Here is an 18,444-nt window from a genome sequence, read left to right on the forward strand (position 1 = left end):
ACTGTAGGCTTGCTTTCAAATCTGAGTTACAAATTTGAATATCAGGGCAATTACTGATTTATTCCAGTAGAAGTTAATCTTTGTGGCAATTCCTCATTCACAGAAATACTGCAAAATGTCAGCTGGTTCTTAATATAATTCCCTGTTCATAATATAAACTTGCTGACTAGTTAAATCCAAGATATACTTTCTGCTGTCTTGCACTGGGTGCTAAATAAATACTTAAAGTCCACTTTTCCTACATATATAAATACGTAAATGCTTCAAGATTATTCAAATGAAGCTGCTACTTTAGTAGTTTTACCACAAGAGAATTCATTCTTCGACGTCTTTTTTATCTTTTTCTTGGAGTTAATATACTTCTAAGGACCCTAGATTTATCAGAAGGAGGCATAATAATGGGGACTGCATCCCTTTATTTCTCCAGAAATGTGGTTTTTGTGATTCAAAAATACCAACTTGTGTTGTTCTTAGGAAACTTTTTTTTTTTTCAAAAATCAGCAAAGCTAAGAACACAGACAGAAGGTATATCCTGCTTAGTCCTTGTTTAGTTTCCTAGACTGACATTTTCAAAGTGGTAAAGGACAGTTGCTTGCTTGCTCATGAATCCTGCAGATCCCGTTTATGTTTATGTCCTTGAAAATACTTTCTTCGCCTGAAATTAAAGTTTAAATAGTGTGTGGTTGATGAGGATGGCTGTTTTTGTCCTGACTTGTTTAAGTAACATGACTAGAAACTACTGTATTTAGCAGTGCAGATAAGGTTTTGTGGTCCCATGAAACACTTGTATCCATCCTGTTTCCTTGGGCCTGGAGAGAAAGCATATCTGAGTAGCAGACACCCAAATGGTCCAAGGTAGGGCCTGCTATTGATGATGTGGAAAGTGATGACAGTCGCTCTGGCAGGAGCAGCAGCAGTGCCACCTTCTCACCACCTTTCCTGGCTCCCCCCTTCCCACATGTCAGCAGTAGCTGGACCAGGTTTTCTGTGAGGGCACATGTGACCCTGTGGGCAAAGGCACGAAGTTTGGCTTCTCTGAGGCAGTAAGAATGCAGTGAGTGGGATCATGTAGTTCACCAGCTAAGCAGAGATCACAGAAATGTACCCGTAAACCTCATCTATTTTCCTTGATTCCTGAGAAGATTTACGTCTTAATCAAACACAGAATCATGCAGAATGTTTTACAAAAAAACCTCCGCGTACCATCCATCTGTATCTGAATTATTTTGAGCATTGTGTGCACTGATGATTGGCTTGATTTTTTGGTATTCTTTTTAGTGAACTGAGAGTTGAAATAAATAATCATCATAATAAATTATAACATTATTTTGCTTGTGCTCGGTATTTGTTTTACCAATACATATCTTTGCTTCAAGTTTTAATACTTCCAATACCTAAAGGGGGCTACAAGACTTCTTACAAGGGCAGATAGTGAGAGGACAAGGAGGAATGGTTTTAAGTGACAGAGGGTAGGTTTAGATTAGACATTAGGAAGAAATTCCTTACTATGAGGGTGGTGAGGCACTTCAACAGGTTGTCCAGAGAACTTGTGGATGTTCCATCCCTGCAAGTTCAAGGCCAGGTTGGATAGGGCTTGGAGCAACCTGGTCTAGTGGAAGGTGTCCCTGCCCACATCAGGGAGTTTGGAACTAGATGATCTTTAAGGTCCCTTCCAACCCAAACCGTTCTGTGATTTTATGCTGTACTTGCATTTTGTCATAAGAAATTTGAACATGTTTAGAAGATGCAAGTCAGGTAGTCAGTGTGTCAGATGATAAAATAAGGGACATTCTTTAGTGGGGAAAATGAAACGGCTTAGAACTGTGACTCATTACATATATTCCTGTCATAATTCATCTTTGGTAGTAAAGGAGAATACAGTAAAGTTGCAATTTTCGGAGTTTTTAAATTTTAAAATTCACTTTAATTAGAGACAGAGTAGGCCCACTTCTGAGTGCCTTCAAATTATCCCACCATAAAATTAGTGAATTTCAGTATAATTATGTGTCCACATTGTCCTAGCAAGTTCAAAATCCTTTGTCTCACAGCTTGAGATAGAATCTTCTCAGAGCAAATCACAGTATATTCAGATGACTTTGCTTGCAGTGCTCTTGCAAATAACTGTTTTCACTACCCACTAAGCTGTAGCCCGAACTTGTAAATCTCATGCCAGTTTTGATAGATGTTCTTATGATTTTGCTCTGACATATCTGTTTGGTGTTTATTTGAAATAGAGCCTCTGCAAAAATTCATGTGTGGGAGGGAAGATTATTTACCCAGCAGTAAGAATGCATTTCTACTGGATGAATTACATGCGTAATCTCCAAGGCTCTCCCTTGCGCTCTCTCAATCAGAGTTCCTGCCTGTGAAATTTGTTTTGGAGACAGCAGTAAATGGTTCTGGATGCTGCTTTCTTCCTTTCTGTTTGTTTTTGTAGTCCAGATTTACATGACATCAATTTGCTCCTTTTTTTGTGTGTGTATCAATTTGTAATTGGTGGGAAGAGTTTGCTTTGAAGAATCACAATTATGGTTGGGTAAAAAATTACTTTATTCACATCTTCAGCTTCTGCTGTATTAGGAATATCAAATAAGAAACTAGAGGGAAAATGGAACTGCAAAGAACAAATATATTTAAAGATCTATGCTAGTAAATAGTGCCTTTAAAGACATTCACTATTTGCAAGTTGCAGTGTTGTCCTCCTGAAAATAAGCAACATTAATGTTTGTTTCACTTTAGAAAGCATTTTGACATCTTCAGATTAAATATGCCATCATCACAATTACAGTGGAAAACAATGAGAGTATTTGGATCTAGATTAACTTTTGAAATTAGACTGATAATTAGGTATTTTTTCTTTTTATGAATTGGGTTTATTAAGAGGTGGGAAGTGAATTCAATACGTAAGTTGCTGCATCATTTGGTATACATATAAGATTTCAATCTTTTTCCCTTTTGCAGTTAAGTTACCAGCTTAAGGTGGGTATCATGTACTGCAAAGCCGGGCAAAGCACAGAAGAGGAAATGTATAATAATGAATCAGCAGGTCCAGCCTTTGAGGAGTTTCTTCAGCTCTTGGGAGAACGAGTTCGACTCAAGGGATTTGACAAGTATCGTGCTCAACTGGATACAAAGAGTGAGACTTTTTCATTATTTCCCCCCCTTAAGTGAACAAAATGCATTGTATGGTTGCTAACTGACTCTTTGCAGAGAGTTCTTAAAAATAATGTCTTTGCTATAGGAAGACAGTTGCTCAATATTATTAGTGAAGCAGAGCATGCGTGTAATTTGACCCATATCCATATGGTCTCTCAACTCTGATAATCATTGGATTTTTGTACTAATTTGGTATGAAATTACCACTAAAGCCGCAGCAAGAAACCAGTAACTGCGGAACCGTTATTGGTATTGCAAATCAGTGTGTTGTGTAATGACGATCAATACAGTTGATATGTCATATTTTCTTTTAATGATATGCTTAGAGACTGTCACCCAATCGTTTTGAGAACCCATCTATGTCACTCCACTTTGACGAGTTGATCTGCTGCTTTTCTGATGTCTGTTGCATGCAGTTTTTCTTCTAGGCAGTTTTGTCTTAGTCACACTGTCAAATGTATTCCTCCCTCTGTGATTTTTCTTTTGAGTTACGGAAATTAATGTGGATTTGGCAGTTAAATTATCAGCTTTAACTGTAAAACATATTGCAACAAAACTACAGTGGTAAGATGATCTTGGGTGACCATATCTATAAAAGAAACTCCCTGCTTTTGGAATCAAAAGTGAAATACCTATTTATCAGTTAGCACATGCTATATTCAATTTGTAGATCTATTTAAATTACTCAGGGGTAAATTTTGGTCTATATGCCTTGTCTTTGAGTATTAGAACTAACCAGTTCCTATGGAAATCTTTTGCTATTTTGCTCACTTGTGGCAAAGGAAATTAAATAAGGAGTTGATTCATGAAAGCTGAAAAGCATTCATCAACTTCAGTGCAGCAAAAGCTGTGGTCTTGTCATGGGTCTCCTAGCACACATACAGTAACTTGCTGTGCTTCAGTGCTCCACCATTCTACCCTGTGTCCTTAATTCCTGCAGGAATAGTGTTGCCATCTCCTCAGGCTGTTCTTGACCAGACTGATCATCAGTCCCCAGAGAATTAAAAAACCTGTGGTTTTAAACCTAAATTAATAACTATTTCACACACATTTAATATTGAGCCTGCTTTCTTTTACTTGCAGTATTTATATTTCCTCTGTTGTAGTTACTCACTTAAGTGCATTTCATAGAATCATAGAATGGTTTGGGTTGTTTCAACCCCCCCTGCCATGGGCAGAGATACCTTCCACTAGGCCAGAGCCCCATCCAACCTGGCCTTGAACAGTTTCAGGGATGGGGCATCCCTAGCTTCTCTGGGTGACCTGTTCCAGTGTGTCACCACCCACACAGTAAAGAATGTCTTCCCAATATCTAATCTAAATCTGCCCTCCTTAAAGTAAAATCCTCTCTTCCCTTTCTTCTGGTTTAGTCAAGACGTGAAAAAAACCTAACCCTTATTTTGGTGTCTGGTTTCTAGTATATGTAAATGCTGTATGATTAAGAGTTGATTCATCTGCTCAGATACACCCATGAAAGCGTAACTGTCTTTTAAGTACTTATTTTGCATTTTCTTCTAAGCTGCAAAATTTTCCAGAAATGTTTTGAGTTCTTTCTTGTTGCTTCCAACTCGAGGAAAGAATTTTGTCGGGTTTTGAGTTCTGGTACTACAGTCTAGCACCTGTTGAATGGAAACGTGAACTTTTAGTTGAACGAATTTCTCGCAGTTCTGAGAGTTGTCTTCTTGTAACGAAGATTTCTCCTCTGTGTTGAGAGCTGGTAGGTCACGTTGCTAAAGTTTTCACACTGCTCAGTAGACCTGCCCAGCTCCATTCTGTATCTAAAAATACAAAAAGGCTTATGTGAACACTTCACTGTGATTGGCGAGGAAGGGTAATCCTCTTGAGTGGAAACTGCTGCTTTCATGAAGGGTTTCCTACGTTTTGTTTCAGTCAGGGTTTACAAGCTCACATGCATGGGGCCTCATCAGCTAGAACCGCTTAGGAACTCTTGAATTGTCTGAAATCTTTTGAGTTATGTTGTCTGCAGACTTACCGAGAAAACATAGGACTACACAGCATGCAGGAGTTCTTAATGAGTAGGTTTAGACAGCAGTAAATGTGAACAATGGCAGCAAACTTTTGTGACTGATCTTGATGGTGGTATGTTTTCCTTTCTGCTAAAGTGCAGAACACAGACTGGATGTCATGAAAGAGAAGGTGTTTTGGGGACACAATACTAAGCTGAATTCAGAAACACTTAAAGCATATTCTACAAGGAAATGGAAAAAAAAAAAACAAACCAGCAAAACAAACCAACCCCAAAAAAGCCACCTTGTGGTAGTCAAAATGCTAAAGACCAGAGACGATCTCAAGAGCTGCATCTCAGATGTGGGGAATATGTGAACAGCAGAATACAGCCAGGTGATACATCTTTGATAGTTACCCTAAGTAATCAGTCTTTTTGCCGTGGCCCAAACATGGAAAGACCTGCAAAGAAGGAGGTTGTGGTTTTAACTGTGATTTAGGTTTATAGGTTTTGTTGAAACAACTAGGTTTACAGCTAGGAAATGAGCTCCAGCTCTGTGCTCTTCTGTTGCTAGAGATCACTGTCTTAGAATACTTTTTGCAGTCTCATTACTCAGGAAATTTTCCTGCCTAAGAATTCTGTTCGGTGTCAGCACAATTGATTGCAAAGACGTGCTTAAAACAAGTATCTGTTCATTGACTCGTAAGAAAGGTCAAGTCTGTGTAGGCTACTTGGCTAGTTTCTATACCTCTGACAATACTTTATAAGCTATGGAAAGCAGTAGCATGAGGTAAGACATATGGAAAGATTTTCTCTGGATGAAGGTGAGCTGATTTGTATATGTACTCTGAAAATTTTCACCGTATTTTTAATTTATGCAAATTTAGAAAAATAAAGTTGCTCTAGCAAGAAGCGGTTTCAGAACAGTTGCTGTTCTTAGAAATTTTTTGGAATTAGGGGCCTAATTGGTAAATATCCATAACAGAGTCATTTTTTTTAAAAGGAGAAATCTCATGCATCCTATTAACTGAAATCCTGTTTAAGTGTATTGGATCCTTGAAGGGCTTTAGCTTTGGATCTCTGCCAGTGCCACTGTGGAAAAGAGATGCTACTTTTCAAGTTTTGATTGTTTATTTCTAGAATTACCAGAGGGGAAGTAGTCTATCTCCTGGCAGCCTGCAGGCTTCGGATAGGAATTAGAGCTTGAAAATGTCACCTATCCTACAATGGCTAGGAAGTTTACGGGCATCACTTTAAAGTCATACACATCACAGTGATCTTTCAAATTATAACTTCAGTCATTTTACTTTATTTTCTAGTTGTAATGCATACTTTATTTCCCTCCCCCTCACTTAGTCATATTTCTCAGTTTTTTAAATTGGTAGATGGGATTATCTCGATAATGCTAGACCTGGCTTCTGCCTTGTGGAGAAGCTCCCTGCAGCTGTTACAAGGAATAAGGCAAAAGATTCTGTGAGCAATTAAGAGCTTTCACTGAGCTTTGTGTACAGTTCCCGCATGAGGCAGACAAGTTCTCCACTCTGGTGTGGACTCTTAGGACCCTCAACAAGTCATTAATAACTCCATTTAAAAACAGGTGGAGATTTCTTCAACATCCAGTTGCTCTGAGAGGGAGTCAGAGTCTTCAACTAAGAGAATCCAGATCTGCTAATGAACTTATAGGGCTTCTGTGTTAGAGCAAAGTCTAGAAACCTGCACAAGCCCTTCCCCACCAGGAGGAACTTCTAACTATTGAACGGCAGTCTTCCAGCCCCTCTTGAACTGAGAAGTGAAAGCAACATCAAGAAAAAATCTGACTGCAATACACCTGAGCCTATATACTGATTAGGAAAGGTTTTGGTGAGTTATCATCCCTCTCCCATTATACAGCAGAAGGATTTGAAACCATTTCCCACATTTCAGTTGACTACTCAAATCACTTGAGTGAAAAGGTAACAACAATTCATATATTTAGAAAGAAAGATGTAGCTTGTGTTATTTGGGTGCGTAACACACTCTACACTTACAAACTCTGCATTTACAAACACATGCACTAATTCTAATCAGACTAATGAAAATGCCTTTCCAAAGCTTTGTGGCACAGCAAATGCCAGCACTTCAGCAACATCAGGTAAAGGACACGATGACTTAGATTCTTCTGTTGTGATTGGCCCAAAGAGAACCAAAAATTAAGTTGTACCCCATAAAGAGGGATTTGATCAGGGATAATTTAATTGCAATAAAAAAATTTGCCAGTATAAGGGATAGAGGACTCACCTTGTGTAGTTGACTGGCATTACTATGTAATATGGATTTCCTTTGTAAGCAGGAGGTAAGTTCCTGATGGAATGTAACAAAAGCCAACTTCTTAAAAACAAAACCTACCTTAAATAAGGCTTTCTGAATTTTAAGCTTTTATTTTCATGAATGGATGATAAGAAACAGGCTTTTACCACTGAATGGTGTCAATTCTTTTATGTTGGGGGGTTTTTTTGGCACTCATTTAGTTTTAGTTTCCCTGTCCTGTTCATAGCAGACAGTCCCTTTCCACCCTTAATTACAAGAGAAGCCATAACCCATTAAGTTTGCACCTTCATACAAGAAAATAAGAGTTTGCTGACATCCAGTTTCCATGATCTAGGCCAAAGAAAAGCAGATTGTTTAGAAAATACATTATGAAAAAGTGCTGTTTTTTTCTCTTCAATGCTAAGCAAGAGGATAGACTTGGAAAAAAGGATCTTGGGTTGAGGAGGAAGTCAAAATTCCAAAGTGGTAGGAAAGGGATGTGTTCATTTTATATAAAAGAATTTTAAAGAGTGAAATAATATATGCAACAACAAATATAATGCAGGCATGCAGAACTTCAGAAATAGCAGCAAACAAATACAATTCTGACACTGAGGGGTTTCAGCTATTAAGATGCTTAAGAATGTGTTATGAATGAGACTAACTCCTGTAAACAGATGTGTTTAGTGGCAGCAACTTTCAGGGTTGAATAAAATATGATTACACAGAATGTATGCAGGCCAACTGCCCTGGAGAGGAGGAGAGTGAGGGGAGACCTCATTGCAGTCTACAGCTCCTTGTGAGGGGAAGAGCAGGGGCAGACACTGATCTCTTCTCTGTGGTGACCAGTGACAGGAGCCAAGGGAATGGCCTGAAGTTGTGTCAGGGGAGGGTTAGGTTGGATGTTGGAAACAGGTTCTTCACCCAGAGTATGGTTGGGCACTGGAACAGGCTCCCCAGGGAAGTGGTCACAGCACCAAGCCTGACAGAGTTCAGAAAGCATTTAGATAACACTCCCAGGGACATGGTGTGACTCTTGGGAATGGTCCTGTGCAGGGCCAGGAGTTGGACTTTGATGATCTTGTGAGTCCCTTTCGATTTAGGACATAATCTATTCTATGGTAATATTTAGCATATATGTCCAACAGAGCGGTAGTGTGGTTGATGCAGGAAATGAGGGAAGTTGATTAATGTGAGTTGTGGGAGTTTATTTGACAAGATTATAAGTTTAGCTAATAATGGTAGGTTTCTGTACTAGATGTTTATATATTGCATGACTTTCTGGCTAAAACGCAAGAAGAATATAAAACCAGAACAGAAATTATTAAATAGATGAAAAATCTAGGGAATGAATGGACTTCGAATTGACATTTCATTTCTGGGGTTGTCAATAAAACTCAGTATTTGTGATGAAATAATACAGATAAATTACCTTCCTAACTTGTACTGTATAACATCTTTCCAACCATGTGGAAATAAGAACAAACTTACTCTTGGGTCTGTGACATTTGCTGGGAGACCAATAGCCAAAGGAGGTCAGAGGTTCTTTAATTGCTTAAGAAGCAGGAATAGGGCTGGAGGGAAGTCCCTCTGGATTTCTCTGCATTTGTGTTACATATGTACTTTTGAATGTTACAAATTAAAAGATTCTGTCCTCGGAAATTCTGTCTGAAAGTAACTTGGGTACTACAGAAGTTAAACATGAGTGCTTGCTGTAATCCTTGTATATGACAGAAAGAAGAGCAGTTTTGACAGCTGCTGACAGCAAAGGTAGAGGGGAACAACATTAAGTTTTGAAAGTTTTTATTCTCGTGCTTTTACTTGTGAGCCCTGCAGCAGTTTATAGCAATGGCTGTCGTACCTCATCAATATTATTTATTTTTTGTTCTCCTAGAATTCCTTGCAATGTTTTCCTTTGAAATATTGAGTTAGATTTTCTACTTGTAATGGTTTTTATACAGTTTTCTAGTGCAGAGGTTGTTTTAAGCTGCTGTGGAAGCAGGCTGACAAAGTCCTGTGGATTCAGTGAGGTGAATTTGTCAGCAGTATGCTGTGTCAGTCAGTTTTGAGCCCTGTTGGTGTTGGAAAAAACACTTCAATGTGAGTCTGTTAAGACAGTCCTTGTGAAGATAGCTGGGAATCACTGGAAGTACAAAAGATTAAGGTGGATTTAAGGTGATTAATGATGGAAGGAAAAAAAGTTCAGATAATGTCTCAGCTAAGTAGCCAAATCCAGTAATGGGGCAAAGCTGAGAAGGCATCATAAACTAGTGGCAGGAGGGGATGTCTTCAGTGTAAAAAGGTGCTAATGAATTTGTAGATCCCTCGGGCCTCTGTTAACTAGAAGGAAATTGAAGTAGATTGCAGTGCTGGCTTACAGTTCTGACCTTGAAATGATGGCTATTATTCCAGTACACAGTCCTGGATTTTACTGCAGTGGCTGTAATTTGATTTAAAGCCAACAGCTGTAATTATTGTATTGTACTTCAGAAAAAAGCATGCTTTACTTGAAAGAAAAAAGAAATCTCAATGCTGAGAGAGATGCACAGTCTGTAGTGGATATGGGCTTCTGTTTGTAGTTAGATTTGAATGAGATTTAAGCTGTGAAGTACTTGGAAATAATTGGAATTATTAAATGTGTTATTTGGATTATAGCCTGATTATTTAGTTTGCAGAATCAGTGCTGTTCTGAGAAAGAACCCCTTTTCTGCCTGAAATGAAGTCCAACCAGGAAGGTTGAAAGTTTGGCTTGAATATTTAGATGTTCTAGTGTATTTTTTATCAGAATTGCCTTATTCTTTTCCCCCAACCCCTTTTGGGTCCTTTCCCCGCTTTGGGGGACCTCCATTCCCCTGTGTGTCTCACTCACTTCCCTGTCTTTTCGCATCTGCTCCCGCTTTCCAATTATTTGTGATATTTTTGTATGAAAGATGATGCACAAATTAGCATCTTTACAGACAGACAAAGCCAGTAAGAAGTTAAGTTGATGTTTAGGTGACTTTCAGGTGCATCTGTCTCCTTCAGTGTGCGTTGCAATGATCAGGCAGAGGATGGAGGCTGCTATGAACGGAGTGGAAGATGAAATTATTCCCTTTCATCTGTCCTGCTGTTCTCATTAGCATTAAAAAGAAAATATTTAGCAGTTAGCTAGTTTATCCTACTGGCAATGTTGAATGCTGGAAAAGAGAGCCCAATCTCCTTGAAACATTAACTGAGAATTACTATTTTTTTGTAAGGTTGTAGGAATCTTTTATTTCTAATTTTAATTTTATTCTATATAGATGATCTGGAAGTGGAAAATTCTTATGCAGCTCTAATGTAGAAGACTTTCCATTTCATTTTATGGATGATTTTGTGCTTTTTCATTTACAATAACGCTACCTCTGTTTTATTATTCTGAATCTGACAGAAAACAAACTTCTCAAAGTTTATCCCCAAAATCTGGGTAAATAAACTGTGTATTTATGTTACTGTAAATGCCTCACAAATCTCAGAGCTATTATCTTCTTAATATCATGATCTTTCTGCTAATAAAAAACCCAACGTGTAGTTTTTAACAGCTTTTTAAAATACGCTGTTATAAATGTTATCTATTTATATAATTTAGGGGTTATATAATTTAGCAGCATGTTTATGTAACTTCAGATAACCAGGATGCTTTTTTCCCATATATATATATATAAATATAAAACTAGTTATTTTTAAAATTCTGTATGAAAACAGGCTTTTTGCACTGTGGACAGTAGTTGTATTTGATAGAATATACTCACTATTTCATCTTTAAATGTCTTACTGCTTAAATGAATGGAACATTTTTCAAGGTCACTTTTTTGAAAGAAAGAAAAAGTAAAAACAGAAGTTCACAGTTTGTGTCTAACCAAGTGTTGTTTTCAACCAACACTTTGTAAACTCAATAATATCCCCTCTTCCTTTTTATTTTCTAAACTTCATAATCCTAGTTTTTATCATTTTCTTTCCACGTGAAAGTCTCTCCATCCACACATAATTATTTCTGTGGCCTGTTTCTGGATCCCTTCTCTTTCTTCTATAACTTTTAAAATAGGGTGGCCAGAACCCAAAACAGATGAGAGTACCTTTGATTAATATACTAGCATCATAATGTCATTGTTGTGGGCTTTTTCCATCATCAGTTATAAGCACGCTAGCATCCTGTTTGGAGTTTTGATGGTTCCTGTCCATAAAGCACCTGTTCTAGTGAAGGTTTTATCTGACTTCATTACAGTTCATTTAGAGTCCTGATATTTATGTTTAAGAGAACCTATTCTGTTCTTATTGTGGGTTATTGTCCACTGCTTTAATTATGCATGAGATCATGGTATTATTTTGCAGTATCTGTCTGCTTTCCTTTCTGAAGTTGTTTTCGCATTCCTTACAGTTCAGTTTCATTCCAAGAGTGGTGCTTGAAAATTATCTCAGACTTTGTTATCACTTTTTGTGCTTAAATAGGCTTTCTTCAGGGTCTCCTCGTATAAATTCCTTGTTCCTAACAAGTTTTTCTTTGGGAAAAGTATGCAAAATTGTACAGGCCATCTATACGCAGCATTTGCTTTGGCAGATGAATAAAATCTGAATAAGTTCTTATTTGCTGATATACCAGCTAGGATTGAGGATGAACAGGAATTCTTGTCTTGGCTGATGATTTTCTTTGATAATAATGATGCTTTGTTTTTAAACTTTTTTTTTTTTAAATAATGCTTTTATTTTTTCTTTTTAACTGCAGCTGATTCAACAGGTACTCACTCTTTATACACAACATACAAGGACTATGAAATCATGTTCCACGTTTCTACTATGTTGCCATATACTCCAAACAACAAGCAACAGGTAAGATGGGCTATGCCTATTTAGAATTGTTTTTTCCTCCTTCTCAGAAGAAGATGAACTATTGAATATTTATGACAACTTTCATTTGTTAGTAGCAAAGAAAACACTTAAGGAATCAAAAGTAAAAGTGGCCATCTTTTTGTTAGGGACATGAGCAAAGCAGATCATTGTAGGTACATCATAGGTAGATTTTTCTCCATTGGACTGTTTTCTATTTAATTGTGCATTACCATTATGCATTTACTTAGTAAACAGTATACAATAATGTTAGTAGCACATCTATGTCACATAAATAAGAGTTCATATCTTATCTCAAAAGAGCCACAGTATACTTGATGATGTTAAATAATTTTAAACCTTTTAAACCAGCTAAGTCAATTGCCCCTTTAAGGATTACATTCAGCAAATTCTGATACGCACAGGATCAGTTAATGAGTAGGTGGTCCAGCACACTACACAAGAAGACATGAGTCAAAATCCTTTTGTCAAAGTCCTTTTTTTTTTTCCTCTTTTTTTTTTTCTTTTTTTATTAACTATATTATGCTGAAGAGCTACGTAGGCTGATCTGCTTTGTTACACTGAAGTACCTTAGTGTTGTTTAACACTAAACCATCATGTTGTGAATGATGTATATGCATTTTGTTCTAGAAATGATGCTTTGTATTTCTGCAAATAAAATAGAAATTTTGTTTTACAATGGACTTTGCTTTGGTACACTAAATGTTCTACTACTTTGTAGCTTATCTTGTCTTCTACTGTAGTCTTGTATTTATTGAAAGAAGCATACAGAAAATTATTATGAAGTACCTTAAGGACAATGACAACTATTTTCAACTTGAAATAGAACCTACCTTTGGTTTGTAAAAAAGTGTGAAATGAAGAATGTTTTCCTTCTTCCATGTGTCACTGATTACTCTTGATACTAGCAGGGTTTGTTGTTGTTTTTCCCCTTTGTTTAGCTTAAAATTTTGCCTTGCAAGTTCTTCCAGTATGCTACATATGAAAATGAAATTGTTATGAGAACCCCCATGCCTGAAATTTATTAGATGAATAACCAGTTCTGGTATTTGTTACATAAATCCTCAATTATTTCAGTTTTCAGCTTGAAGTATCATTTGGGGAAAGAAATTGAACAATAGTGCTTTAAAATAATGAGAAATAAATAATTGGAAATTTGTGAAAAATCTGTATTTTAACCTATGCATCTTTTTTTTGTTGTTGTTAAAGCTTCTGAGAAAACGACATATTGGAAATGATATTGTGACAATAGTTTTCCAGGAGCCTGGAGCACAACCATTCAGCCCAAAGAACATTCGATCCCACTTCCAGCATGTCTTTGTCATTGTAAGAGTGCACGGTCCCTGTACTGACAGCGTTTGTTACAGGTAGCTATTGCTAGATTCACTGAAAACATGGAATTTGAGTGCAAAGGGAGTTGTCATTCTTCTCTTAAATTCTCTGTAGGGAAACATAATGAAAGATAGGGGTCAAGGAGATTTTCGGTCGTGTGAATTTAGAACACTATTGTGTATAAAGTATGAGTGTTCATGAAACACACCCAGTGAGGAAATTACTGCTGTCAGTATGTGTGTACACACACATGTGCACATACATGTGCATATCAGGCATTTGGAAATTATTTTAAAATTGCATTCTCATTTCTTTTTTATTCTCTTTATTAAGACTATGCTAGAATAATGTTTTTGCAATGAAAGAAATAGAACAAAGAACAAAAAACCCCTACTTCTTGTTCGTATAATTCGGTCATCTGAGCTTATGTTAAATTTTTGAAATAATGACAGTTAAAAAGTATGACTTAACCTTTCAGAAAGAAGCTGAAAGGTCTCTGAAATATCTTAATTTCTCATCTCGTTCTTCAACAAAAAAATTACAGAGAATTATGCAGCCAAAAAAATCAGTCTTAGTGTGACCTTTAAAGTCAATATGATTAAAAGAGAAAGTGGTAATTTTCTGTTGGTTACTATCAATAGTAATTGATAGTAACATACAATAAAGAATTGCAAAATGAGATTCCTATTTAGCCCAGTTTTTTAATCCAAATTACAAGCATCTGTTACAAGCACGTCCTTTTGTGATCAGTGAAACTTTTTACCTTTTGTTATATCCTGAACTCCTGAAGTATTTTTATTTTTAAATGTTGACTGATCTCAGAAAACTTCTATAAAGCTTTTTCATTTAGAATATGAAATGTCAGAGCAATGGATTTAGAAGAATAGGTATCTTGAAATTAGGTAGCCTTAGAATTAACTTGTTTTCGCTGAAATACAAATGCTCACTTAAGTGTTTTATTTATATAAAAGGGTTTGTTTAGAGGAAAATCTAAGACTGCAGTGTCTGAGTTGGTGTATTCATTATTTTTCAAGTATGTATAGAAGATTCAAAAGCTTTTCCTCAGAAGTTTTGCTAAAGTTCACACAGCATTTCTGGAATTGATTCTGAACTTTGTACGTGTATTAACTCTCCTGGAGTAGGAATGTTCATTTTGACATGCATTTTTAGGCAACTTACTGACAAATTCAACTGCTACATAATTTATGTGGACACAGCTGATTCTTAAACTCTTAGACGTATGTTTCAGCTCTGTACAGAAAATTATTTTGAAGTAAAGGGAAGGTAGGAAATGCATCCACAAGGGCTGCAGATGCATTTTCCATTTGAATTGCATATTACAACATAAATAAAATCTGCTTTGGGCTATTATTTTAAGTAATATGACTGCATATTTTCAGTTTCTTTCTTTTAAAAGGCATGGGAAAGATTTATACTTGCTAAACTGTAATAAATTTAAATATCATGAGGGTTATATTTCTGACCTTCAGACTCTTGAATTGCTTAATTTTTCAAGTGTTTACAACTGCAAGGGCTGGAACTGTTTACTTAGTAGTCATTTTGACTTTCATGATGGTACAGGCTTAAATTTTAAGGGGAGGGGGAAGAGGTAGGAAAAATAATTGTGTGTGATACAGGAGATCACCAGGACATTGTATGTTCTCTGTACTGTCTTTAAGATTATAATTATTTCTTTTTCTGTCCTCTCATTGCAAACTCTTTGATTTTAAATTTATAGAATTCTATTATGAAAAGTTTTTCTAGGAAACTTTTCGAAGTAAATCTGACCTCTTTTTCACTGAATTATTTAGAAGAGTTTCATAGATTCATAATTTTAGACAAAACAGGAAACCATATAGCATAAAAATGTACTGGAATTTATATTAGAAAACTACATGAAAGGAATAAAATTAAGCACTGTCTCAGCCAGTGATTCTCCCTCCCAACTAAGATAAACAGTATTTCAAAAGTCTGGTGGTCTCTGTCGGCATCACTCAGTTTTTAAAACTTCTCAGGCATGTGTTAAAGATTGAATTCTTACCCCTGTGATTCATGATACTGAAAATGGAATCAAGCAAAATCTTACTAGTAGTTTTTCATTGTATCCAGTAGTTGTGTTTAACACTTAGGATTCAATCTCTTCATAACAGACTCCTTAGGACCACTGAAGGTGAGTCAGATAGTTGCTTCATGAGCACCCCCTGTTGCATACTTTTAGATATACTGTCATACATTTGGAAGAAATTTGACAGTAATGACATCTCTCAATATCAGTTGCCAGAAAATTTAAATAAAAAAACCCCTCGATACAACAAAACCAAACCAACCAAACAAAACACCCCACCACTCAAAACGAGAAGATATAGTTAAAGAAAGGGTGACTTCATTTTTATTTCTGGTGTTCCTATGTGCTCCCGCAAAAGATTTAATCTGCAGTCTCAGTTACTGGTATTTTGGGGGGATTTCTCTGATTATGTTTAAGGATTCAGATGGAAACAAAATGTGAAAATAATACCAGCCAGTCTTCTAAATGAAACACCACGTACTTTTCTAATGTGATCAAGTTTCATCCTTCTTTGCCTCCATTACCATGGTATTTTGGCCAAAATTAGTTAATGCTTTTTTAGACCTACTTATAAATATGTAGTAAATCCTGTTTAAGCTGTTGGAGCATTTCTTGTCACAAAACTATCAAAGTAGAGTTGTCAGTCTCTTCTTAGGACAAATTGCCAAGTGAATGATACTGTATTAGAATGTCAAATCTTCAGTGATGCCAAACAACTCATCTGATTAATATCAAAAGGGAATTGATAATTGAGAATAGCTAAGCTTGTCCCATTTCTTAAGGCAATCTTATTGTCAGTCTGTCACTTGCTACAGAAACTAAAAGGAAGAAAGGAAAGGAAAAAGAAAGTATTTATTGCTACTATGTATCTCCAAACTTCTGAAAAATTTCTTATTTCTAGTATTCTTGGAGTCTGCTTCTATTTCTATTACTAGCATGCAGTATCAGCTAGTGAGGTTTTCAGTCTAGGAATTTAAAACACAAACAGTAGTGTGATGTACATAGGCATTCAGTCACCAGAAGATGATTTTCACGGTGAAACTGGCCTTGTGAGATGACTGTTGCCTTCATCTTTTTAATACGTTCGTTTAATCTGTATCTCTAGTATTGATCATACACTTTGCATTGCTTTCAGATGAACCTTTCAGCATTAGGTTAGCTGAATTCTAAGCTAGCCTTTGTGTGAGTTAGAAATTTTCTTTTTGTACTAGATCCAAACAAAATTCAGAAGTATCATACATGAGTGAATACTTTATCAAAAAAACCTACAGTTTTGCACTTGAAGCTCTTTTTAAGCTGTGGTAGTGGGAATGATTCAAAAATGTCTATATGCAAAAAGAAGTGGCTTTCTGGTTATTCAGTAAGGGGGGCATAATCTCCACACTGGCAACATTAATATGTAAATATAAGCATATTTCTGAGAAAAGGAAAGAAAAAATTGAGGGCTTTCGGGAAAAAGAGAATGTATTTTTTGTATGTAGAAACTGCTGAATTTGCATAGAGTGAAACATTGTTTCTTCCTTATTCTTTTATTTAATTTAGTGTTGCTGTGACAAGATCCAGAGATGTACCATCCTTTGGACCACCTATTCCAAAAGGTGTGACGTTTCCTAAGTCAAATGTGTTCAGGGACTTCTTACTAGCCAAAGTCATTAATGCAGAGAATGCTGCTCATAAATCAGAAAAGTTTCGCGCAATGGCCACCAGGACCCGTCAAGAGTACTTGAAAGACTTGGCAGAGAAGAATGTCACCAACACACCTATTGACCCTTCTGGCAAGTTCCCATTCATCTCACTTGCTTCAAAAAAGAAAGAAAAGTCCAAACCGTATCCAGGAGCAGAGATCTACAGTTCTGGTGCGATTGTATGGAGTGTCCATGCAAAAGACTACAGCAAGGGTATGGAAATAGACTGTCTCCTAGGCATCTCTAATGAGTTTGTAGTCCTCATTGAACAGGACACAAAAAGCGTCGTGTTCAATTGCTCCTGTCGAGATGTGATAGGGTGGACTTCAACGGACACAAATATCAAAATATTCTATGAGAGAGGTGAATGCGTTTCTTTGGAGAGCTTCATCAGCAACATTGATGATATCAAAGAGATCGTCAAAAGACTGGAGGTTAGAATGTGTTCTCTTGTTTGGTTCCCCTTCTTTGCTTTCTTCTCTCACTCAGCTGCCATGTAAAGCGTCAATTTAAATAATGCCTGGGGTCCCTAAAACTGTTTTAATTGTTTGTCGTGAAATCTATAAGGACTTTCCTGCTCTTATTTCTCAAAATCTAATATTGCTTTCACTTTAATCAGATAACAGCCAACCTCAGCAGGTTGTGTGTGTGTCAAAAATGTCTCAATATATTCAAAAGAGCAGGATGCATAATTTGCTCCCACACAACAAATACAGAAGTGTCACATTATTTCTTTTCCTTGTTTTTCTCCCCTTTCTCTGTTTTATAGGCTTGTTGTATCTTGTTTCAAATGAAACTGCGATATCTTTGAGATTGACTTAGGATGTTGCCAGCAGGGTGTAGTCCCAATCCCCATTGCAACCTTCAGATATTCTCTAAATGCATGTAATAAACTAAAAATGCAGTGAATCATAGAATCTCTCTATAAAACATCTGTCCATGTAATTTTTTTACCTATTAAGTTATGAAAGAATGTGTTATGTTTCACTGTCTTTCCTGTAATTTCACAACTGTAGTTGTATAATGACCAGAAAAAAAAGGAAACCTAGACCCTCTTAAATTGTTTTTGATGGTATTCATGCTCATGGGAC

General features: G+C 36.5%; 1 protein-coding gene across 3 annotated transcripts in view; it reads left to right on the forward strand.

The window, feature by feature from the left end:
* Nucleotides 1-18,444, forward strand: part of SIPA1L1 (signal induced proliferation associated 1 like 1) — a 212,188-nt gene that overhangs the window by 147,366 nt on the left and 46,378 nt on the right. For all 3 annotated transcript variants that reach the window (XM_027749332.2, XM_039389061.1, XM_027749342.2), the window contains 4 exons: nt 2,962-3,136; nt 12,150-12,253; nt 13,481-13,638; nt 17,211-17,787. In XM_027749332.2, coding sequence (XP_027605133.2) covers nt 2,962-3,136; nt 12,150-12,253; nt 13,481-13,638; nt 17,211-17,787 — 1,014 coding nt within the window. The remainder of the gene's footprint in view (nt 1-2,961; nt 3,137-12,149; nt 12,254-13,480; nt 13,639-17,210; nt 17,788-18,444) is intronic.

The sequence above is a fragment of the Pipra filicauda genome, unplaced genomic scaffold (genome assembly GCF_003945595.2).
Source record: "Pipra filicauda isolate LSUMZ 115617 unplaced genomic scaffold, ASM394559v2 scaffold6_size6359152_pilon, whole genome shotgun sequence".
Lineage (NCBI taxonomy): Eukaryota > Metazoa > Chordata > Aves > Passeriformes > Pipridae > Pipra > Pipra filicauda.